Below are 25,914 nucleotides of genomic sequence, written 5' to 3'. Positions count from 1 at the left end.
AAGACCGCATATATGCTATATTTTAAGGTCGCGTATTAATCGGGTATTATTTTCAGAGTGAAAAATACCGCTTTGCAGAACGCCCACTGACTGATAACTGTCTTCCCAAACTCTCCAATATTTGTCCAGTGCACTGACACTCGTTTACTTGCCGCAGCGAAAAGTGCTTCTTTAACGCTTAGTTTCTAGCAGACGGGCACAAAGCATCCGGGAGCCCAAGAAAGGCCCGAGTCAGCAAAACTGCTTCGAAATCTACGACGTCGTCGTTGCAGCGCGGTGCCGGCAAGAGTGGTGCTTATACAGCCGCAGTTTTCGCCGTTAATTTTCGTTTTCTTCACCTTGGAATCTTGCCCATTCGGTGCCCTCCTGAAAGCGCTCGCATCTTCGCTTCGTACGTACGGAGCGGCAAGGCGCTGTCTTTCAGCGCGCCTCGACGCCTTTAACCCCGATCTCCAACGAACACGGATGCGCGGGCTGAAACGCTGCAGTTATTTCCCCGAGCGCGGACGTGTATCTATAGTGTAACGTGGCCCTCTTTTCCGCATCGATGTGCAGCCGAAGATCACTCAGCCTCTCCCCAGCCCGTTCAGGGTAAAAAAAAAAGTAAATAAATAAAGGAAGGAAAACGCTTAAAGCAAGGAAAACGGCCAAAAAGGAGAATAAAAAAGGTATGTATAGCTCTCTGCGTCAGCGTCTGCAGCAATTCACCCCGGGAGCGGCGCCACATAGCGACCGGGCGCCTCTCAGTGTGCGTGCGTCTGAGTGCGCGTGGATATCTGCTCAGCCGTGCGCGCCGATCCTGCTCCATTATAGCGCCAGGGGTGCCTCCGTCGGAGCGACGGACCGGCTTCCGAGTCCAAGAAGACCCAAGATCGAAAGAAAGAACGATATACATATATATAAAAAGATAGGCGAAGGGTGCCGTTTGGTTCGATGGCCTTAGCGATTGTTCCGAGTATTGCTCAAGCTCGCTTCGCTCCTCTTTCTCAAGGCTACACACGCGCGCGCAAGCGAGCGGCCAGCCAGTCTGCAGCAGCGAACATCTTAGCCGCGCGCAACATGCGAGGCGCGCCAGCGCCGTCGCGTCCCCAACTTCCGCGGACTTGTCGCGAACACACACACACACACGCACACGCGTAGTCAGCCCCAACGCCGCCAAGCTTGAGTTACAGAGAGCGGCTTCCGATAAGCTCCAAGCGAAGGACTCCATGCGCGGCACGCGCATAGAATGGAAATGCTTCGCACACTGGCGCTTAATGTATATGTACCTCTATGCCGATACTCAGTCTCAGTGGCTCCGTGCAGTGCGGCGAAGGCTACGTACGGGTCGTATCGGCCGACCACGGAACGAGAACTGCGGTAAAGAACGGCTCGTCCGCTGTCCACCGCTAAGCCGGCTAAGTGGAGGGATTAGGGGAGGATTAGCGGCGCACAGTGGGCGAGCCGTCGTTCGCTCTCCTCGAGACTAGCATCCGGTTCACGTTCCTAATTTGCTGACACGGCGTGTAGCTTCCGCCCCACTGCATGGCGTTAGTGAGACAGAGTGTGCCGTATGCCTTGTCCGCACCTTTCTTGGATGCCGCGTCGACGAAGGGCGCCCGCGCCATTACGCTCTTTCTCGTGCGACGGGGAACCGAGCCGCACCTTTACAGACTGATTTATTTCGCTGTAATCTTTCTTTCTTTCTTTTTCTCTGCAGAAAGGACGAGCGATTACATCTTCACGGGCGCTAACACACTATTGCGCGATTATACGCATACATCATACGGAGGCAGTGCGTGGCTCGCGTTAATATGCATGCGCGCCCCCGCATGCGATCGGGATAAACAGATTCGATATCCGGATCACGTGAGAAGACAAGGGCGCGGCGGCCTGCCAGGGCCTCGTGTTTTGTTTCTTCTTCTGCTTTGCTTTATTGGACGCCATAGGTGTTCGGTGCGAGACGACATACAGCTAGGGGCCCAGAAAAAAAACGAATGAATGAATCACGGTCTTTTCGAAAATGAAAAGTAGGCTTCGCCAATCGCTTTGTATAATGGTGCTAATGAATCACCGCAGATAACGCGTCGTATAGTGTCTCCTCTCGACGTAAGCGGGCTGGCGTTTCATTCTTATTTATGCAAATACTAGCTGCACTATATCTACTCCGGCGGGCTCGGGCGGACGTGCGTGGCCGGCGAACGCTAACAGCGATAACGCGTTTTACTGCTGCGACGGCGAGGCCCATTCTTAAAAAACCTGACGCGCGTCGCCACGCGACCGACGCTGCGGTAAAGGACGCAAGGAGGACACGGCGTTTTCCTTCAGAATCGCTAAGTCTTGACCTATTTTCTCTCATTTTTTTTTATTCGCTCGTGCTTTCGCCTATTGTGCGTAGCAAGAACGTACACAGGCGACGGGAAACGAATGGCGACCACGCGAGCGCGTAGATCGATACGCTATATTGCGCCATCTGGCATCAAAGCCGGAAGATTGCACGAATGGTCGAATGCGTACGTACGAGAGATGCGTGGTATAACTACGGCTTGGCACAGTTTTCACAGGTTGCATGAGAGTCAGTGACGCTCACAGCTAACGATCACAAGGATACACACGCGTAGTTATGTAGCACATACATAGGCGTGGCCATGAAGGACCAAGTTCCAACTAAAGGTGAACGTATAAGGGGTTCCAACTAAAGGGCTTATTTAAGAAATGGCACGTATATGCCAATCCTCCATTCAGCGCACATTTTCTGTTTTTAAGTTATCTTCTTCCTTGAATTTGCATTACAATAACATTTCTGCAAGAAAGAAAGGAAGAAAACTTGCGTTGAAGGCTGATATTGATTACAAACATGCGCGTAAGGTTTCAGTTGGTGTAGTCGATATGGCGGTTATATACGTGGCACTTGTATACAAACAGCTATAGTCCCGCGATGTTGCGCCCTCGCTGTTGCGACGTACTGCGATTAGTTATGTCGTGCGCTCACGTGTGATTCAGTGATCGTGTTATACACGATTACGCAGCACAGACGTTGACATTGAAAGAAGTTCGTTTCCGCCGAGACGTCACAGAAACGAGTGCACGTGATTTGATGGCGCACCCATACAAATTCGCATTGAGGTTGACAACAGCGTATTTTTATCGCTGCATTATTAGGTTTTAACCTTCTATAGCACATGCTAGTACAGTTTCAGCGACGCCAGTCCTTATTTGCGCCATCTGGCTCGCACACTTGCACGTTATCCCAGTGGAATACTGCAAGTGTAAGGTGCGCTATAGACTGCCCGAACCTAAACCCAATTCGCTGCGGCTGCAATCTCCGCCCGGTCCGCACGGACGCGACGCATGTCTGTTCTCCGTGGGTTGTGCTTATCCGAGTTGCATTCACAATAGCTTATACTCGGTGTTAACTGGAAAAGCTGGCAGATACATAGACTTGCACGTGATGCTCCCGGCTGCGCCGACCACGTGTTGCCCCACTGTCCCCGATATGATTTACAAGGACAATGTAATTTAGCGAATGGACGATCGTCTGCTTTCTGTGCAGATACTACTGTATACATAATACCGTCACCATCCGACCGTCGGCCCAGGGGGCAGTGAACGCGATTTTGTGCTTTTTTGAGAACGACTGGCCTGCCCGAGCACGTGACTGCGTTGTGCTGCCCAAGCGTGTGCCCGAATTCACCGCCTATTTCATTTCCAATCTCTCTCTCCCTCTTTCTTCCTTACACACACATCTTCCTGTTCACCTGATCCCCTCCCCCTGCGTAGAGCAGCCAACCAGACACTTTTCTGGTTAATATCTCTCTTTCTTTTCTCTCTCTCTCTCTCTCATTCACGCACCGAGCCTGCCGACATAGCTATTTTAACTAACCTGTCGTTACAAGCTGCGCATTACTATATAGGGTCTCGAAACACTTGTGACAGTGAGTTAGTAACCTCACGTAACTAACAACGGGTTCGGTTTTTTTTTTACCAGATGTTGTATCAGCGCCTCATAATTCCCTATACAGCATTTCAACCAAGGCACTCGCAGCGCATTTTCAGTGCGCTGCGGGTGCCGAAGCGGCAAGATGTGTTTCCGTGTCTCTATATCATGCCTCGTGACCCACATCTAAAGCGCTTGCGCTACAACGGCACAGGCATTACCGCCAATTATGCAGCCATTCCGGAGCAGTCGAGGAGCTCTCGGTGCGCCGGCTTCTCGACGACAGCGTCTAAGCCAACCTGACCTAACCAATTATGGACGGCACATTTCCTCGGGAGCCAATATTTGCACGCGCGCGCTTCCGTATATGCCTGCACGGTGTCGCAAGAAGAAACAGATGTGCAACGAGTTAACGCGTCGCGGTTAAGATACAGCGAAGCTTTCTTTACGCACGTTAAGTGCATGCCTTTTTTTTTTTCGTAGTGTTTTTTACTATCCGGCGACAGTATAGCCGCGATAGTGTATTCGATACGCCGCAAAATGATACTTAAATTGCGGTGCAATGCATTTTTTAAAGAGCAGTTAAATATCTAATAAAACTCTTGTTTTTTGGTAAGATTACGATGCCACCTTTTCATTCATTGTTCATTTGTGGTAGCCTGCGTGCACGTCTCTTGGAAAAGTTGTTATTAAAGATGTATTGTCCTTTTGAGGTTTTGTTGCCTTCAGTGCGATAGAATATCATGCGCGCATGGTCTTTGCTGGGAATGCGGTCAGGCTGGTATATAGCTGGCGGTTTCTTTTTCGTTTTCTTCTTTCTTTTTTTCGCCACCCAGTGGGACAACGTCTCTCCTGGCATCGTGCGAACTTTGGTTCAGCTTCTCTGTCCTCGGTCGATACATAAGTCGATTTTTTTTTAGAAAATTGTCCGCACGAAGCCGATATACGAGCGTCCTCTTGCACCGGGTATTTTAATGAATGCCAATGCGACGCCCTTTATGATGCCAACAAACAATGAGGCCAAGGAAAGCGTAGGAGAAATTAACCGCGGTTTCAATTGAAATGTGTCCAGGAAAGGGAAAGTGGACAAAGGGACAACTTGATGCCGGTGGCAGCGGAAAAACACATCTGCCGCATTACGCGCGAGTGACGCTGGCTATAACACTCCCCTGCAGGTCTAAATACATGTAGTACACAGCCGCCATCACAGCTCTATTGGTAAAGCATGGCGCGCGCGTAATGTGCATGATGCGAGCTTAGCTCCCACCGGTGGCAGGTCGTCTTTTCTGCCACTTTCATTTCCTTTTTTTTTTCACTTATTAATTCCACATTTCAAATGAAGGGGCAGTTAATTTCCCTTAAGCTTTCCGTGGATTCGTTGTCGTTTGGCTTCGCGTGGTTTATTGTGGCTGACAAAAAAAAAAAAGCTAGCTGCTCGGTTTCCTTTCTTCTCGCTCAATGCGACGCCCTCCGTCATAACGAACCGCACTACACCTCGTGCCTGTGGCACCGTGCAGGTCTGTGTACAGCACAGCCGCTGGGCAAGTTCACGACTCGCACGGGTCGCGCGCCCATTTAGCTTCCGGTCGCCGGATGTTTGCCGAAGGTGGTCGCGGCTCTCTTTCTGTCTGTGAACAGTGCAAACCGAAAACGCCGCCGGTGAGCCCTTCCCGGCTCACTCCGAGATGATATTTTCTTTTTTGTTCTTCAGTCCGGGTCCGTATCTTTTGTCTTTGCGTTTTGTCTTGAGTGAAAGCAATTTCTCCTGTCGCGCTCGAGCGGTCGGACTGCGCGTTGTCGGCGGGCCTCCTTCGCGACGCACGCCAGACGAACCTCCTCGTCGGCACGCAATCAGTGTTGCTGTGTGTGGCTCCCGTATACAGGGATCACTATAGCTGCAGATGGCGAACCAGCGCTGTGTATACCCGCGAGGTGGCGGTGCAGCACCCTCTTCGCGACAGTGACGTCATCGACAGAAGTTGCGCACTTCTGCTGCGCGTCACGCGATAATCTAATGAGCCACTTTGAGAACCGCGTCATAAAATAAAGACCACGTGCTTTGAGACGCGACGTCCCGGCGGGGTTATTTTTGTGGGGAACGGAGGAAGACGCACGCATATACTAATAGTACTAGTTGGTTGCTTATTTTTTAAAAAAACATAAATACGAAATAACTAAATCCAAAGGAAGGGAATGATAAGAAATTTACCGCTAACATCAATGTAACTGTATTATTCTTTTCCTAAAGCGCCGTTTTGCAATGGGCCTTCGCCTGTGCCGCCATAACTCTACCGCGCAGGACCTATTACTTGGTGAAATCACGTTCGTACTCGCACCTTAAATACGATCAAGGTGTACTCAAGGTTTCATAAATGCGAACGCATATCGATTCCGCCCATAGGATTTAAGAGGCGCATTCGGCAACCGTCCCTTACATAAAACAGAATTCTGACGAATATGTCGTGCGGTTCGTTCAAAAGTAGGAAATATCTTAAAATGGGCTTTTTCTAAATGCAAGGAAATTTCGCCCTACCTCTATACTCTTCATGCTACACACTGCATTACTTCAGGCTCATTTGAATGCGTTATTAATGGCATCCACCGGGCTGAAACCGCTGTTGGCGCATATAAAATTCCACGTGCGTGCATGCGCGTCTGTGTAATAAGGCATGCGCTTCCGGAAGCTAAAAAAGAAAAAAAATCTATGCGTGCGAGCGACGCTTGAAAGTGGCCATTACGAAACTTCCCACTTGGTAATGACATCACGTAGTATCGCCTTTCTCAGCGCACCTAATGGATTTCTCATTGATTCCGTGAGGCACAAAGAAAGATAGAAACTTAGTATTTCTTGAGTCATGTGCTTACTAGAAAGGCGGAGTATGCCGCAGACCACCATTAAGGAACGAACACTTCCTATAGCATGCCTACCTTAAAAAGATCTTTAACGTTCGAGAACCTAGAAATCCGCACAAAAATAACAAGTTGTCTTCTTTTTTTCACCGTACTTACGGAAATTATGGTCGTATTGTGAGACTGCTGTTTGTCTATCCACAGAAATTGTTTTTCCCAGGGCCAAAGTGTTTGTCACTACGAGGCTATATATACCTCACAAAGAAATTGCATAAACAGGACCTATATAGTTACGCACGAAAGCATGCATCATCGAGACAAGAAGAAATTTCCCCGACTCTGACAAGTGCGAATCTGTGTCGTCTTGACAAAAGCACTCATTGCGCTTTCGAAACATTGTCGCTTATATGGCGGGAATTTTCAACGCGAAGGCAGCTTTCCGTTCGGGAACTACATCCTCTGAGCTACGGTAGGAGTCCCAACTTCTGCATTTACGATAAAAAATTGATAGCCTGCCTTGCGAGTTGTGTGCTCCACATGACGAAAATTCTGAACGTTCTGAGACAAATGTTGGCCGCCACGTTTCTAAGCCCTGATTGATGATCTGCCGTGTAAACAAAACTCTTTATTTTTTTTTCATTTTCGAGACGCGATCGTAGTTTGCAGTCGAATACGGCACAACACGTATACGACAGCGCTAAATGTGTATAAGAGGCCTCTTGTATACACAAGTCTGCAAATATCGAAGCGGTTGTCGTTTGTTCTATATTATGTATATCTATTTGTTGTGTACCGCGCGAAACCTATCAGAAATAGCTTCTACACAGTGGGCGTCGATCCTATGTACACCTACTATATCGTATTTGTATCACTGCTACTATACTTTTCTACTCCGCACTATTCCTGGCCTTGTTTCATTTTTTCCCCGTCTCGGAAAAAGTCGGGCAATCGCCTACCCAGACTATATACCAAGCTAATTATTATTATTATTATTATTATTATTATTATTATTATTATTATTATTATTATTATTATTATTATACGTGGAAACATACAAGCACACAAAGGAAACAGGGATGGAGCAAGCTGACAACTGGCAACCGAGAGTGGCACAACGCCTGCCTACTCCTTTGGGAGGAGGGAATGAAAATATACCAAGCTAATCCCACCTAGATCAACCCACCATGCAGCACCACCACTAAGACACCATCATTTTTGTGCACCAGCCCTCAAATTCTTTATCTGTGGTGCTGTATATATACTAGCGTTGCCAGAAACTGTATAAAGTAAAGCGTAATTGTATCTGTATGACTACAGCTGCAAGTAACATAGAAGCATATGCTAATCTTCATGCTAGCATCTCCAGCATACCATTAAAGCTTGTATGTCTCACTCTCAACACCTCCTTCTCATCGCTAAAAAAAAGTCAACTGGCGCTTTCAGAAGAGAGATATCGCAGTTCATCACTATCAGTACAAACTTCAACACCACTCTTAACCTCACACACTGCTTCCTTCCCTGTAACGTTATACACGCCGCAGAGGCAAATTTTTGAAAGAACTGGCAAACTTATACCAGTACGTACGAAACAGTTCCCGTTCGAGAAATCAAGGAGTTGCCGCGGCGTCACATTCGCGCGTCGACATTCCCTTCCAATCACGTCATCGAACGAAGCAAAGACAACGCCGTCAGAAAGGAACCACCGCATTTCGAGAGTTCGAAGGGAGACCTCCCGCACGCTCGCGCACCCGTTCGCGCTGGCGCCGCGGTCACGCTCTTCTCGAGATTCGCGCTGTACGCCAAGCGTCGACTCCTTGCACGCGCACGCGCACACACACAATCTCTGCGACTTCAAGGCGCCACGTGAGCGCACCGCTTGTCGCGCATAATGAGGCAAGGGAACGGCCGAGAGCTGCCGTGGCTGCGATGTCCGCGCTTTCCCTTTGTGTGCCCCGCCGACCAATGCTATCACCCGTTCCTTCGCGCTGCCGAGCACCACTTCATGCTTCGCCACTGCGCGTTCGCACCTCGAGGGCGCGTTTTGCGCGTCGCGGCCGCGTTCTGCTTCCGTGTTGCGAGCGGGCGGCGTTTTGTAAACTCGCTCGTGCAGGTTGAGTCCGTGAATGGCCTTGCTACGGCTGTTTTGTTTGTTCGTTTGAGTTTTTTCTTTTGATCACAAAAAAAGAATGAGAATGTGGGCTATCTATATACTTCGAGGCGTGATCCAGAGTGAATTACGACTGGACGCGGGACGGGGAACGGGACAGGGAACTGAAAAGATAAGCTGCGGGCGCGCAAATCGGGAGAGGCTTGTTCATGTCAGAAACGCACAGTGTCTTCATGCCAACTTTCGCACAAAATGAGAATTAAGAAATCAGAAACTACAGTAGTTTGGCAATCATGTAATGAAACTGGAAAGAAAAAAGGGCTAATAAAAAGGACATATCGGGTATCGCACACGTGCGTTCATGCACCATAGTGGATGAACACACGCACTCTAAGAAGAGATTACACCCTTTGGCGTGCCCCTTCTGCCACACAACAATAATCGTCATCTGCCTTGATGCGTTTCCTTTCGTTATCGCTGCGAGCCCGGAACTTTCCGGTAACGAACGGCACGCGCGTTATCAGCATAGAACAGTTTACACCCTTTGGAGTGCCCCTTCTGATAACGCGCGTGCCGTTCGTTACCGGAAAGTTCCGGGCTCGCAGCGATAACGAAAGGAAACGCATCAAGGCAGATGACGATTATTGTTGTGTGGCAGAAGGGGCACGCCAAAGGGTGTAATCTCTTCTTAGAGTGCGTGTGTGCTCATTTGCCTTGTGCTATATATAGACCGTTTTTTCGTAGGCGCCGCCATATTGTGAACGCAGTGGCGCCGCCTATGAGCAGCGCCATACTGGCTTGGGTGAAAGCGGTCTTTTGCATGACAGGTATACGCTCGGCGGTAGGTTCTGGCGTTCGTTTTCGCGGTCGTGCGGTCTGTTTAGTATGACGTGCGTCGTCTACGTGGTAAACGGTCCTGTGAGACTTGCTGAAGTGGTTTAAGGCGTCATGGCCGGAATTTCTGCTGGCGTTGAGGTGGACGGAACACGCAGCGCGATGTGTGCGCGTATATTTGAGCCTACAATCAGCCTCGGAGATCACTTGTGTATTTCTGAATGTTCCAATCACTAATGTGACCTTATTGCAGTATTATCTTCTATTTCTAGGCTGCGGTTTAGGAGCCACGACACATACGCCACGATCTTAACAGCGTGGGTACCGTTCTGCTACGATAGGAGCTGTGCTGTTATACTTTGACAAGCATTCAAACTGTTCGCTGCAGGTTACACTGCGTGACTACTTGGTTCGATGGATGAGGTTTCCACCTATGAATAAAAGTTTTGGCTAGTAATAGCATCATACCTTACAGTCTGAATTAAGCTTGTCCAGCAAAGCGACCGTTTACGAACTGCGCGAGCGTCCTAAGCAGTAGTAGGTGCTGAATTACAGATATCTTTGTTCTATATAGCGCATGGTCCAAGCATAGGGCATCAGCGGTTATATATTTATAAACGTTGTGCGGCTTTAGCCCGTTTTCTCTTGCTTTTTAGAGAAACAGGATGATAACCGAATTTTTTTTTTTTGCGGTTGTGTTCGTTCATTTCTCTACGACGCACTCACACGTATTAGGGAAATCTTGCGCTCAAAGATAGCCATCGCATTCTTTTTATGCGAACCCTCTCATATATTATATGGCTGTATACAGGCCAAAAGGGCAATGCCGAAGCACACAGCTTATATATATGTATCGTGCTGGCTCATCAACCGCAGTGATCGCTGTGTTGAGCAGCGCCATGGGCCACATGCAGCAAGGCTAGCGTAGACATATGGTAATTTCAAGCATACTAAACTTGAAATGCGTGAGAACGATGCCAGTGTATCACAAATATTTGATAGCGCTTGCCGCTCAGATATTTCGTGGTTGCCTTAGGTTGGCCGTGCACAGCACGCGCTCTTATGTTTTACTCCCTACGCCAATCGATCAGACAGTGAGCTGATTTACCATTTAATGCTGGTAATACAGACATGCCGGTTTCCTTTGTTGATTTAAAATCGATATAAGCAAAATAGTAAAGAACACATACACGCACAGCGACTGATAATGCGCGTACACCGCGGCTGATTATGCGCGTCACATTTTTGCGCCCCCAAAACATAATTCCGCCCATATAGTAGTTACCGATGCACCGAAAGGCTTCCCTGACGACCTTATATGAACGAACATGGCGTAAATTTCACAAAGTAAGATCTAAAACATCTCGAAATCGTTCCGCAGCACGCGACAGCAATACTTTCAAGCAGCGCCGCGCCGGATCGCCCAAGCCAGAGAGGAGGAAAGGCTCTCCGCGCGCCCTATCCTCCTCGCCCGATGAAACGGTCTATAGATAGCACAAGGCCTGTTCACTCCGACCCATGACGTCATGCTACTGGTCAGAAATTTCCGTTGCCAAGGCTGGCACGACGAAAGCGGTGACGTCAAAATCACCGCGGCTTACTCGGGAGCATAACCATTAGATTCTACGGCAGTTGGGCCAGTAGCATGACGTCATAAATGGGAGTGAACAGGCCTTGTGCTATCGAGGTGGCGTTGGTTCATGTGACGTCACACGGGCCGTGCACACCGACACATTCGTGTAGTGGTGCGCGCAGAATTATTCTAAAAACAGAGAGGTGATAAATTTGATACAGCGTTCCGCAGAAGATCTATAGCTAGACAGCTGGTCTTCGCGAAGCCACGTCTGAAAAGCTTTCAAGCATGCTTCTGATCAGCCCCAAAGCGTGTGGGCTGATCGAGGAGTGCCGTGACGAAGCATGTGAAACATCTTACGCGGACATGCCTATGACGTCAGCATAGCGCAACTGGTCAGAATGGCACACGTAATGATACTTCCCGTATCACTCAATGGTCGCACTACATATATAGCCTGCAGACAATACCGAAAGAAACTGCCTGTGTAGCGCGCGTGAAAGCGTTAAACTTCGAGTTCTCGAAAGAGCGTCGCACCATGCAATGAAACTACAAGTATACAATAAGAAACAAATGCGTGCTTTTTTGAAGCAGGAAAAGAGCCAAAACCGCACGTACAAACACAAGAAAGAACTTAAAAAGAGACCGGTGTTTCTTTTTTTTTTCTTTTTGCGTTTCGGTTTCGCCTGTGCAAAACGAGAGGGCATGCGGAGGATATATACAATAACCGCGCGCGAGATCGCCTCTCACAATGGCACGTCATGCGAAGACGCGCTCTGCGCGAGCCTTCCCTCCATTTTTCGCGGCTGCGGCGTATAGGTATGTATACACGGCTGACACACGAGACGGCTCCTGGAAGGTGTCCGCGTCTTTGTCGCCGAGGGCGCGTCACGCACGGCGTCCGGCGAAAACGACAGCCGCGCGCGCACAACGCAAGGGCGCCTCGCCATGCGGATCTGGGCAGCGACTGATCGCATTGTCAGTCATCCAGCTAGAGCGCCCCGGGTTGCCTGCGTATGTATATACTCGGGTGCGCGGCGAGTGCGTGCGCAACGGCGTCTCGTGTGGGCGTGGCCGCACCGCTCTCTTGCTCCGTCGTTCTTATGCGCGCGGGATCAGCTACATAACGAACGACATGCATCGCGGGGCACCGGGCAAGCGCGCACCAAAATGTGCGGTTGCCGCTTGCGAGCGCGCTGCCTTCAGACGAACGAGGCGGGGTACACGTATACCGCGAGAGAGGGAGGTTTAAAAATGACACTGAAGAGCAGCACTGAATCACTTGAGATTGGTGAAGCAGTCTGTCAAAGCTGTTTTCATTCGCTTGGCCAGAAATACTTGATTATTGAGGGAGATAATGAAGGCCACACTTTCTTTTACTACGTTTGAACTTCGCGCCAGAAACTCGGTACCGGAGTGAGATTGTGACGTCACGGATTTCAAAGCATCTTTCTTTTTTCGACGTACTTAAGCCATTTTGGTGATAGAAAAGTAGCCAGAGCTTGCTAGGTCGAGTCACTCTGAACGCTATCTACAGTCCTTCATTTCGGATGACTAATTGGCTAGACCAGGGGAGGTATTCTGTAGGAGTCGACCTAGTGGACTCTTACAGAATACCCCCCCCCCCCCCCCCCCCCCCTGAGCAGACGCAGTAATAATTAGTGTTGTCATGGAGAACCGGTGCAAGAACCCCAGCGTGGCAGCATCACTATATCGTTGTTGCGTTTATTGCGTCTTACCAAGCCTCCTCCAAGCAAAAAAAGTTGACTGTTTTGTTAGTGTAGGAGCGCAGCCTACTAAAAACTCGACTTAATATTCGTATTCAATCTCAATGGTTGATGTACACGAACAAGATACAGCTAACAACATGTACGATTTAAAAAAAAATCGACATGTAGCGCAGTCTGTCCACCCTGTCGTCCTTTATAAAAGGAATATTACAGCGTTCCCGTTCAGACATTATACGTGAATCGCTGTATACTGACTTTCGATTCTCGTCCGACCTTCTTTAAGTAGTATATTGTGGGGGACGATGCGATGCGATTTCATCGACCTGAAGGTGGGAAAACCGTGTCTATTACGCGATCATCCACGAACATCACGAAACTTCACAGAAGCACCCAGTGGCGTGCGCAAATCGATACCCGCTTCGTCCCTTGCGACACCAAAAGAACAGGGTCACGCGGAATCGCCCGTGCAATGCACAGGGGCGAGCGTCAGAGGGCTGTATCGTTCGCAAGGGGTGCAATATACAGAATAGGATGCGCAGCTGATGATCGGGCAGAACAATGGTCGCGCGCGCGCGCGCTCATGGTTTCGGCGCCGACAACGATACTGAAAGGAACGATGGCGGTGGCTGCGGGGGGGGCGCAGTCCACTGTGAGAATCAATTGCCGATGCTCGACTCGTTTCTCGAAGAGCGTATACACTCACTCACACGCACAATCGCCGAGGCGCTTCACGCTTCTCCATTAAATGTATTGCCGCGGTATAATACTTACCGCGACCTGCGCTGTCTGGAAGGCTTGAAGTCCCCCCCCCCCCCCCCCCTTCTTTCCTCTGTGCAACCCGAGGGGCTGTTTTTACGACGGTCCGTGCCGACGAATCTTGATTCCACAGCGCGCTCCATAGCTCCCTGTTTCAGTGGCCAGCTTCTTTTACTATTCCATACGATGCGAACGGGAGAGCGACCTTTGAAGAGAGATAGCGCCGTCGGTATACCTCTTCGTACCTTTACGTTTTTACTTCTGTCTGTGTCTCGGTCTTTCGTTCGAGCCGCCTATTTCTTGCTCTCCGCGTGAGCATTACAGGAAGGTCGAGTTTAATGTCCTCCAACAAAAACAGTGCCGCTGCTTCCCTTTCTCTCTCCCTCCCCTCCCCCTCTCTCTCTTTTTTTTTCATGCTCTAAGTTGCCATATAGTGCCCGCCTTTAATCACCTCTTCGACAGAAGTAGATAGCTGCCTACGGTAGCAGCGGATGGGCTTCGGACGCGCCCGATCAAGGCAATGAACTGAGGTTGTCGGAAGACAGCGGCGCGGCGCATTTAATTGTATATAGCGCGGAGATGGGTTAGCTTCGTACGCGCCCGATATCTGGGTTGACCCGACCCGCGTGGCGGCGCGCTTCTCGTTGGTGACTGCGACATCAGATACTTCTAGCGGCTCTATACGCAAAGAAGCGTGACAGAAGTTGTCTGTACCTGCGCGCACGGAGGCATTTAACAGAAGAGGAGCAACACGTGACTTTGTGCGCACGCGGATGGTAAGGCGCTGATCTGAAGCCGCGTCAGAAACACAAAAAGAGTCTCATGCCACAGATGTGTAGCGTTTCCAAAGCGTGAGGCAGGATTTGTAGCGAAAAATACGAGCGATGACAACATACTGGCCTGTAAACGGTCCATCGACTTCATCTGCGCAGTGTGTCTTTATCTCGATCGGCTGCCACACTGGATTGATGTACATCAGCGCACTTCGTCGGCTTCGTGCGTCCGGAGACAGAGTATCACGACCACGTTAAATTCATATTTCGACGCCGTATATATGGCAAACTAACGGATTTCTTTAAAAAGAATGCTACAGAAGTGTTGCAATGAGCTAGAAATCGATCAGATTGACCGGGCTCGTTCATATTTGTTCACATGCTGGACTTCCTGCAAAGACATTTGCACGGGCTCAGATTCACCTGCCAGTCCGGTTCATCATAAGCTCGAGTGTTTGAAGCCCACTCAGTCGCTTAACCTGAGCGTGATGTAACGTCTCAGCGCTTATCAGTTAGAAATATTGTTCTGCTTTGCAGGAGTCAAACGTTTCTCCCTCGTACCTATGCCTCAAAGGAGGCACCATGTTGAACGACAGAAAGGTTCGCAGGATATTTACAGAAAAGAAATATGCATGCGGCTGGAATACCGCTTGCGCAGGCGTGTAGAAAAATTGTTGCCTTTTTATCGCCCCGGTCCGGCAGCTGTCTTCGTTGTTTTAATGAGTCATTGCGTAATATTAGATTCAAACAGCCTGTCAATCAGAGCGTGTCTATATACCACGAGAACAACACCCTGTAACCCGTCTCTCTCTATCCTTCTCTGCCCACCTCCCCTTTCTCTTTCAATACCGCAGGCGTATGCAGCAACAACACTGCGCCCAGCGTCAGCTCCATCAACCGGATTCTGCGCAACCGGGCCGCCGAACGCGCCGCGGCCGAGTTCGCCCGCGCCGCCGGCTACTCCATGTACCACCCGTACGCGGCAGCCGCAGCGGCATCGCTGCCGTGGCCGTCGCCCGCCGCAGCCGCAGCCGCCGCTGCCGCTGCGGCAGCCGGAGGACCGGCGGCCGCCGCCCTCTGGTCTCCCTTCCTCGCGGCACCCATGGCCGGCAACGGACCGTCGCACCACGGGTCCGGCTCGGGCACCGGCGGCGGCATGGGGTCCAGCTCCGCCAACTCCAGCCCGGACCCGGCGGCGCTGGCAGCGGCATTCAGGGCCCGCACGGGCGACGACCGTGAGTAGGCGCAATGTACACTTATCGCGGTGCACTTGTCGGTGCGTCAGAAGAATGTACGCGAGAAGCACGCGCAACCCGAAGCTCAGCTGCGCCCTGCCAGCAGGCGCGATATCGCCACGGGTTCGATATCGTACACCACGCAGCCGCGGCGCTGTTCCGGTGGGGGTCGAACGCGAGACACTCGCACGCTTAAATTTCAGCACACGTTAAATATAGCCCCTGTAGGTATAGCTAAGTTCATCGCGGGGTCCTCCACCCATGTTTCGCTTCACGACGTTGAGACGTGAACCACCGCGCCAAGCCAGAAACAACTGACAAAGGTGACTATGTTAACTGTGACTTCGTGTAGAAGCTTGAGAAAACGCTTGCTGAACAAGGCGTTGCGGCTATTCCGTTAACATTTATTTTGTGGCGTGCTCCTCGCGCTGTCGTTTTCCTAGGTGTTGTAAAGCTCGCAATACACTTCCCGGTTGTTAAAAGCGGCAGCTGACTCCAATAAATAAGTGGATTACTAGATACATTCTTTTAGTGGCGTTGATGATTAAATACAAAGTTCCAGACAATTGTGAAGGTCAGGGAGAGTGTGCTATTTAGTATAGTGATAGTCCAATTGGTGGAGCGTGCGAAAGACCGTTTCCGTCATGCAGGTATATGTGGCTAGCCGCGTCTGAAACAGTCCCAGCCCAACCTCGCGACGTTGCATGTCTAATTATAGCATGACGCGTCATGTTATAAGACTCCGACCCTACTGCTGTTGCATTTGCCAGCTAATAACATGCATGCGTTGGACAAAGTAATAGAGACACGGCTTAATCTGGACACGTTGAACAAACACTCACAGGAATTCATGCCACGAAGCATTTGTTAAACTTGAAATGCGCTCTTCATTGATTAAACGATATATGCATCCGCCTACTGCAACATTACATATTATATACACGGAGACTATCGTAGTGTCTTATATTGCGTTGAACTCGCGATCGATGTACCGAAGTCGAACTCTACAACAAAATATACCCTTGGTCTTTGTGGGGAGCACAGCTTAGCTCATCTCCTTAGCTGTGTTGCACAAGCACGAAACACCGTAGGAATAACGAGTATACTGTATACTGTAACTTGCATGCTTTCCTTATTTGAATGGCCAACAGCCCCACGTGAGCCGCATGCAACATATGAGACGCTCGCACATATTATCTGTGTCTGTCCGCGATATAGTGCTCAGAGACAAGTGCTGTGCAGAGTACTGGACCAGTTGGACAATCGTCCACTATCAGAACTGAAAGCTTTAGGTCAGTACTCCCACAGAACATCCACGCTAAAGGCCTTACTCGCGTTATTAAGGTTCCTGCGGTCTGCGGGGCTTCACGATACACTGTAAGAACGCCGCCCCCTACCGCACTGTAGTGTACGCGGTTTGGTCGTGCTCGTCTATATATTTCTTTCTATCTCCCCCTTCCGGTCTCTCTCTTTTTATCCCCCCTTCACCTTTCACCCCGTGCAAGGTCGCCAACCGGAACTGCCTCTGGTTAACCTCCCTGCCTTTCTATGCTCCCTTTTCTCTCTCTCTCTCTCTCTGTATACCCTCTCAGGAAAATAAGGAGGATCACCCACACACGACTTTTTTTCACGCTCTATACCATAGCCATAGCACGAAAGTGGATAACGAAAGCGGAGCGTGGCTAACGTTGAAGGAACGTCCATGAAATCTCCTCAGCTTCGTGCAACTGAAAATATACATATATATATATATAATAATAAAAAGTGATAACGAAGTGGCTTCTTGCATGCGTTAACGCGGCTCGTGTTAACGCCGGTGTTCCGAAACACGAAAACGTGTCTTAAAAGAAAGGAGCTCACGCAGAAAGGTGTCGCGAGAAAGTCTCCATACGTACGCTGGTATTCTGGTTATATTTCGTGAAAGCCCAGAGGCGGTTAAGCCTCCACTAAATCACTCGCTAATGGCCGCTCAAAAGCGCGGTTCCACGAAAGCTGTTCGTATACATACGCAGCCGGCGACGTTTTTAGTTTGTCATCTGTTACTGGAATCTTAACTACGCCGAGCCAGCTGACGACACCAGACGCGCGTGAATAATCCGCACAGCTCGTCTTACGCTCATGAGCGAAAGACGAGCTCGTGTGAACGTGCACGTTCACACTTTCCTCGTGTCTTAATTGCCTGCGTATAATATAGCGAGCGTGTGCCGCCGCCGAGCAAGTAAAAACAGACTGGTGAAATCTGTCTCTTTCTGCCTAGTCTCTTTCTCGCCTATCGCTCGCTGTTCCGTTTGAGCAAGTTAAATTGGGTATCCTAGAAGTAGATTGCTTGCAACCTGTTCACACGATCCCCCAGCTAAACTCAGCTGCCTAATTTACGAGCATGACAGAACATACTCTGTCCTGAAACTAATTCACTGTAAAATAAAGAGGCAATACTTAGTGTATTTGGTGGACTGGAGCAAATGCACTCGAGTTTGTGTTGATGGTAATGCATCATAATACAAGGATTTTCCTAAGCAACGCGTCTCCATTAATACTTACGCGAGTCCAGGTAGAGCACCGAAGTTCATTCGTTCTCACCTTCAATGGTGTCTCGCCTTTTGTCGTGATTTATTTAAAGGGATGCGCCAGAGACGATCGGTGGCAATTGATTCGTGAGGCTAATCAAATGATGTGCGACAAAGTTGGCGTGGAAACTAGAGATACAAGGTGTGCTCATCATAAACGGAATTCCGAATACGACAGTTGTTTCTTGTTCATCTGCGTCGTCCCTTTGTTATAGAGAAAATCGTGCCTACTGGGAGCATCTTTGTCTCGGTATGATGCTGACAAGGCGCATACGAAATATTTGCTTCCGTTTCTTTGCGTTTCAACCAAACGAAGCCCAGTGTATAAATTTAGTGTTTAAGCTAACAAATGGGGGGGGGGGGGGGCGCAACGACGTGCTCATCACCTGCGAGTGCATCTTTTCTTAAATGCAAACCCTCGGTACGAGGATCCGATTGCGCTAAGGGTGACGTCGACAACGCGATCGAAAGCTGTTCTTGCACTTCTCAGTCACCGACATAAACAGATCAGTGCGCTATCCCCTGTTTGCCGGCTACAAATAGAATATGAAAGATATACCATCATGCAGCACTGAGTTTTCTGACTCATGGGCAACGGTGTGCAATGGTAGAGTCCGTCGTATACAATGAGGCGACAGAATTCGCCGCGTGAAAGGTATCTCTCCCCGATTCCCTTTCCCACGCAGAGTAGCATGTCAGCGATGTCTATACACGAGGGCTGAAATCTCTGCCGTTCATTAAAGGGATATCTCTCTCTCCGTCATGCAACTGTGGCTTTGCAAATGCCGCATACAAATTGTGAAGGCGAACATAACAACGAAAGCAAATCTGGTATGCAGAAGACTTATGTGCCCTTCATGCTTAAACGCGTTCGCATTAACAAAACACTTCCTAGCATTTCTCTTCAGCGCTATGCAGTCAGACGCCAAATCACGTGATCGCACCGCGCCGCCATGAAGACGTCTTCGCAATGTCGTCTCATTCTTTTGTTGAAATTAAAACAGGTGCAGGAGACTGTCGCCGCACGGTGGTGACGTCTTTAGCCCACCGTTTAGCGTGAGAAGAAAAAAAAAATGTCTGCGAACCTCATAAAAAGCGAGCAACGGCACACCCGTCGCAACAGGCGCATCGGAGGCCTTCATTTGTGGGAGGCGCGCGCTCGGTATAGCTGCCCAGGAAAAGAAAAGACGGAGGCGGTCTTTCGTGAACGAACTCGCGCACATCGCGGCCCTCCTCGTCGTCGAAGTGACTGCGCGAGCACGCGAATAAAAAGTGGCAGCAGGAGAGGCTCGCTTCGAAGGCGTGGTATACGCTCGCATACGCGTCGCGCTGCGCGTGCATCGCCTGCGGAAAAAAAATAAATTTACGGCCCTTGACTATGCTAACCAAAAGTGAGCTGCGCGCGCACGCGCGCAGTCGTGATCGGCGCCACTCTCGCACGACGTGACACGCCGCGCGTGACGGCGCCGCGACAAGCCTGCCCCTGCGCAGGTCGACGCGAGCGTGCCAACGATGCCGCAACGCTTGAGGCATACGTACACAAGCCGCGAGGGTTGCGGGGCTAGAAAGGGGCTCGCATGCAGGAGAAGGAAGAGGAGGGGGGAACGGGGGAGAGTGTCCCGTCCTTGCTGGATGTACACGGCGGCGCAGACCCTTAAGCGCGATGACTAGGCAACTTTGCCGAGTCAATCCGTGCGCGCAGCTGCTGTCGCGCGATCCCCGAAACACGCGCCCCGAGCCGTCGCGCGCGGAGTCAAATCGAAGTCGTGCTCGGGGCCCAGCTGTGCGCGCGTCGAGTGAGCCGTGCGGCAAAGCGCGCTGCGCGCGCTATTGCCGCCCTGCGCGCCGAATCCTGCGCTAACTAACCGATAATAGGCTGGCGGAGAGAAGGTAGAGAGAGAGAGAAAGACAGAATGAGGAGAAACCCGGGAATGCGGTTGCTGCCGGTGCTGAATTATATACGAGCGACAGGTACACTGGGACGTCTGTAAGCGTCTCCCGGAGGGTAGGGCGGGAGGGGGGAGGGTTGTACACAGCCGGAAAAACATAGAGAAAGGCGGAGCTGATCGAGGAACGGGCAATGGGAAGGCCGCTCGAGGCATTCGCGACGTGCAGTGATCGGAGTGACACAACGCGCCGCCGACGCTCATTGGACCTTTCTCGTATAGGCACCCGAGGGCTCTCGCGTTCTTATCTTTAATTGGACGACAATGCGGGCCATTTGTGACACTATAACCTCCTTGAAGAAAGCGGTGGTGCTTCGCCCGTATAGCGTGTATACGTGTACATGCACAGTGGTATCACGATTGCGTCGGCGAAGTAAATGCGCGCCTGACGGAATCGAATGGTGTTGCTACACGTCTTGGCCTTTATTTCCATTTCCTCTTATCCTCCTCTCTTCACGGCAGGCGCAAATGAAATGACTGATGCCTATGTCAGATTCGTTTTACAATCGTCGTGATTATGAGCAACCGGTCCCCATTGAACATTACAACGAAATTCCCCGTTCCGAAGACGTTGTGAAAAGATCCGCCTGTTCAGTTTGGCGTTTCGATGCTGTCATCGGTGAATGGGAGCTCGTTTTGAACAAGGAAGACGTGAGCACAACATATATGCCAATAAAAATGGCCGTACATTGCTTGGTTTGAATGCAGTAAGCAGTTATAGTGAGCTCGCGACGCAGCTGACAGTGACTTATATATTGCCGAAAGATGGCGTCGCGCTGAATGTTAGATTGACTGCGTTCACAATTTTGATTGGTATGTCGGCCCTTTTCGTGTCTCCATGCAGAGCCAGGACATTCAATAGAATCGATTGCTGCTGCTATACGTTCTCCTTCTCTTCTTTCTTCTCCTCCTTACTACTACTCCTAATGCTATTAAGCAATAGCACTACTACCTCTAGGTACTACTACAACTGCTGCTATTAACTACTACTAATTCTGCTAAAGCACAACTATACTACTGCTACTCATTCTTGTTATAGTTTATTCCCACAAAAGCGAAGACGGGGTGCAGTACACATTTCCACCATGTCGCGCAACGGGAGAGCCATCAGGCAAGCGCCTCGGGACTATACCGTGGGCCGGTCTGCGTCCAATCAATCCTCATAAAACGACGACTTCGCTCTTAATATAATACATGTGATCTATACGTGTAACCCTATACAACTTTTACCCATACATAACACGTTGATTTACTTTGACTGCATGCACGCGCCAAGGTTTCCCAGAGCCTCCACCACCTATTCGTCGTCGGTGCGCGGGTGCGACAACATCTCCGCGAGGGTGTATATACCCTTCCGAGTGCTTCGGCACCTGCCTCAGCGCCCACCCCGACAACTCTCCCATAACCGGACACGCAATGAAATATCGCGCTGGTCGTCAGACCTGTTGGGGACGGCGTGACGTTCGTTACGATTGTCGGCCCCTCGTGGCACATCACGCCAGCCCGAAGGCGGTGAAAATCAGGGAAAGAAATGCACGCCGAAAGCAAGAACAAAGATATGAAGAGAGAGAGAGAGAAGAGGGCAGTCCGACCGTCCCACTCGCAGCCAAGAGAGAGACTCCCGCGGGCGTTGCAAGGCATTCGTATTGTTCGTGCAAAAACGCAATTTGGTTGACCGCGCTGGTAGAAGAGTCGGAAAGAGTATGCAAACATGGATGGAAAACTGATACGATGAAATACTTCACATGCAAAAAAAAAAAAAAAAGGAGGGGGGAGATAAAAAGTAGAGTTTCGTTATAGGGTTGGGGGAGGGGGTGTATTCTGTAAGAATCCACCTATAGTCCGTTTCGGCCGCTGCTGATTGTATGCAGCTCTGCGAGAGAGGAGGAGACGAGCGGCCTTAGCCAATCAGCAGCGGCCGAAATCCACAGTACAGTAGATGGACTCGTACCCCCCCCCCCCCCCCCAGGTCTATATATGTATATATATAGCGCTCTTGCCCCTATGCTCATTCTATTAACATGCTAAGACGATCGAAATTTTTTTTTGTTTATTCTGTCACCGTTTCCAATATTAAAAAGAAAAGAAAAAGAAAGAAAGGAAGGAAAGAGAAAACACTTTAGAGGTATACCTTTTCGACAACTTGGACTAAATTTTTTTCATTTCCGATTTTCTTTTTCTGGGAGCCTCCTCTTTTGCACACTGTCATATAGGTATGCTTACTTAGCCGTTGAGGAACTTCTATACTTCTTTCATGGCTATTTTCTTGCTACGTTCCTAGTACATTTTGAGGGAAAACACGGGGAAGGCGGGAGACGGAAATTCAAGACGATGAGCAAAACGAGAACAAGGTAAAAGCGGGAGCCAACTTTTCGACTATTCCACTTGTCTTTTTCAGCCTTGAAAAAGACAAGTCCACTTGTCGAAACGTTGGCTCCGCTTTTACCTTGTTTTCCTTTCGCCTATCATTCCTAGTACGTTGTTATTTTTAAGTCATTTGATTAATTACAATTATAACTATATATATATATATATATATATATATATATATATATATATATATATATATATATATATATATATATATATATATATATATATATATATATATATGCCATCCTGTTTCCGTCTTTTATGCGGTCTCATCGCGGCGTGTATGTATTGGAGCTTTGGGGGCAATTTAAAGAGGGAAACAAAGAAACAAAGTTAACTCAAAACTCTTGTCAAAGGGGCGCTACTTGTAGCAGCTGTAGTATACGAGCAGAGTTCTTCATTACTTTTCACGTAAGTAGTGTATGATTCCTGTACCAAATTTCGCCGCCTATCAGTTTAAATCGTTCGAACATAGAATCACGAAATATGGATTCGGCCGAAGGAACGAACACAGGGCACGCTTAACGCCACATTGCGGAAACTCTGGCTCAGATCGAGACAGTCGATATAAAATGTATTCATTTCAAAACGAACTGTAGTGTACTTTGGGATCCTATAACACGACTGCGCGATCGCGTACAGGCCGAGCTATATTGCTAAGTCGCTTGCAGAGGAAAGGTGCTAGCCATTTATCACAAATGTGTGATAAGACAGCCTAGGACTACTAGAAACTAGAAAGCAAACTTCTCAAACTTAAGAAAAGAAAATTATGGGGTATTACGTTCCAAAAGCACTTTCTAACTATAAGGCACGCAGTAGTGTAGGACTCCGGAAATTTGGACCACCTCTGGTTCTTTAACGCGCACCTAAATCTAAGTACACGGATGTTTTCGCATTTCGCCAGCCTAAGAAAAAGGAAGCGCGCAACAAGTATTGTACGTGCTTTAGCCACACGCCAGCAGTGCCAACTAAATCCCGGCAAGGTTTCCAAGAATAGATATGTGATGGGGCGGTTTGAGGGCGACGGAGCCAACTGTATGTGTCACTACATCTCTGATTTTGCCCCCTTTAGTTCAATCAACAATTTTATTAGAACCATATTGCCCAATCTTAATGACCTACTTGATTATCGAGGTATCCTGGAAAGTTCGGCAAGGTTATTGGCCATGCTTAGAAATGCTTAATGAAGGGTTTCTTACAACTTATGTTTGCCGCAGTTTTCTGATTTACGCCTGTCATAGTAAGCTAGAATTGCTGAGCGGAAGCTTAGCTACCTGGCGTTTCCTTAGTTTCATGAACTCGTGGCGTAAAAACGCGAAAGAAGAAAGAACCGCGCAATGCATAAGTAGCAGTTTGTGTGAACATGCCGAACAATTTTGACACTGTCGTCGCGGCTGTTTTTTTTTATAACTAATTTGTAGTAATAATAAACAACTGATTGCGATAAAACATTAAAGACATGAACTACGACATATTGGCCACCTGCTGTGGCTCTGCCCAGAAACAAATAATACCCGAGAGAGGATTCTAAGATCTGCCAAGCTACGAACGAATCAGACAAGACAGTTACAGGCGTTGACTCATGGAGGATAAGCGCGGTAAGCCACTAATTTTACATGAGGAGGGCTTCCACTCTTTAACGTAATGATCGAAAATAAAAATATTAAAGAGAGCTGCGAAAGAGAATCAATAGCAACACAGGGTTTGTTCCATTGGCGAAGTATCTCCCATTGTTATATCTCTTCAACTACCGGTAATTTTTAGCTCGAACATGCCGACGCGTTTCAGCCAACGCCGGGACAAATGTTAGGGCGAACGTTAGAGCTATAACGACGCGCAGTTACTCCGACGCACTGAATGATATCTTTTTTTTAAAAGGCACCGATATGTGCGCAAATAAATGCTTCTACAGACGTTTTTACATAGGCAAAGAAAAAAAAAAGCAACCTCTCGTGTTGGCCACTGATTCGCAGTGGACAAGGACGGCCTGGGTGGCTGCGACGAAGGTGCCAGCTCCGACTCGGCCGACCGGCCCAAGTTCCGGCGCAACCGCACCACCTTCAGTCCCGATCAGCTGGAGGTGCTCGAGGAGGAGTTTGAGAAGACCCACTACCCGTGCGTCAGCACCCGCGAACGCCTGGCAGCCAAGACGAACCTCTCTGAAGCACGCGTGCAGGTTAGCACTCTTTGTACGCTCCCATATCGCATAGACCGCACTCTCTCAAAAAGAAAAAAAACTTTATCGCCATGCGCAAAGAAAAAAATATATATATCGTGCAGGAGTTTGTCACGTTAGCTGCTAAAGGGCTGTCAGAGATGCCAGCACAGGCAAAGTGAGAGATCGAGGAGAGAGCGAAATCGAAAGCCCTGTTATGACCCACACCGGTTGCTACAGGGGGCGAAAACGGGAAGCCTCGGTCAGAGCCAACGTTGCAAGCTGTTAGCCATCCCCTAGTCATAAAGCTCTCCGATAACGTACCTTATCTTCATCCAATCAAGCGCCCTAGCGTTATCGGCATATTCGCCCAAAAGCCATTTTAAGTACTTGAGAAGAAAGCATCGCCAATACGCTCCCACCGCTGACATCTCATTCGCATCTTTTATAGCTGACATCGTAATTTCACACTATTATAAAAGTCGTTCGGCTAATTATTTGTCGGTATGACAGCAGGTTGTTGGCGTGTTGCGCTGAACTTGGTAATCTGGGAATAAGCAAAACAATAAAAAAAAAATAAATGGAGCAATAAATTCAGCTCGTCTTACGCGATTTCGGACATTCAACTCGAAATTCATATTTCTTGTTATTTTCTTTAACTGACGAAGCTATTGCAGCTGCCCGTTACTTCGCGCTGATCGACCTGAAACGTGAAGGCGAAGCTTCCACATGCGGGAATGTCCGTTTTCCCGAAAGATCGCTGTTCTCCAGCTTCTTGAGGTACACCTTGGCCAGGGCAGGTCGTTTACTAGCGGCAACGACCTACTATCTTTCTGACGTTTTGGTGGTTCACATTTGCCGTTTCGTCGTTAGTTCTCCTTTTTCCTTCTTTTTCCACTCGCCGTCACAGTGACATATACGCTCTTTTCTACCGGTGGCGCTGCCTTGTCAAGAGTGGGCAAAGTCGTAAAAATGTCACGCTCGTCGTGCCAGCCCCGGTGGGCGCCGAGTCAGCAGCCGCGCGATCTACACGAAGCGTCCGCACTCGTTCACGAAGAGGGGCCCCAATTCTCACGAGCCTCGTGGCTCCATCTATCAG

General features: G+C 49.2%; 1 protein-coding gene across 4 annotated transcripts in view; it reads left to right on the top strand.

Annotated features, from left to right (window-relative positions):
* The window catches only part of LOC126530944 (paired box protein Pax-6-like), a 210,169-nt gene that overhangs the window by 177,250 nt on the left and 7,005 nt on the right, over positions 1–25,914 (top strand). For all 4 annotated transcript variants that reach the window (XM_050178273.3, XM_055070878.2, XM_055070879.2 and 1 more), the window contains exons 6-7: positions 15,394–15,774; positions 24,634–24,836. In XM_050178273.3, coding sequence (XP_050034230.1) covers positions 15,394–15,774; positions 24,634–24,836 — 584 coding nt within the window. The remainder of the gene's footprint in view (positions 1–15,393; positions 15,775–24,633; positions 24,837–25,914) is intronic.

Source organism: Dermacentor andersoni, chromosome 5, assembly GCF_023375885.2.
Source record: "Dermacentor andersoni chromosome 5, qqDerAnde1_hic_scaffold, whole genome shotgun sequence".
Lineage (NCBI taxonomy): Eukaryota > Metazoa > Arthropoda > Arachnida > Ixodida > Ixodidae > Dermacentor > Dermacentor andersoni.
This window is presented reverse-complemented; position numbering and strand designations above follow the sequence as displayed.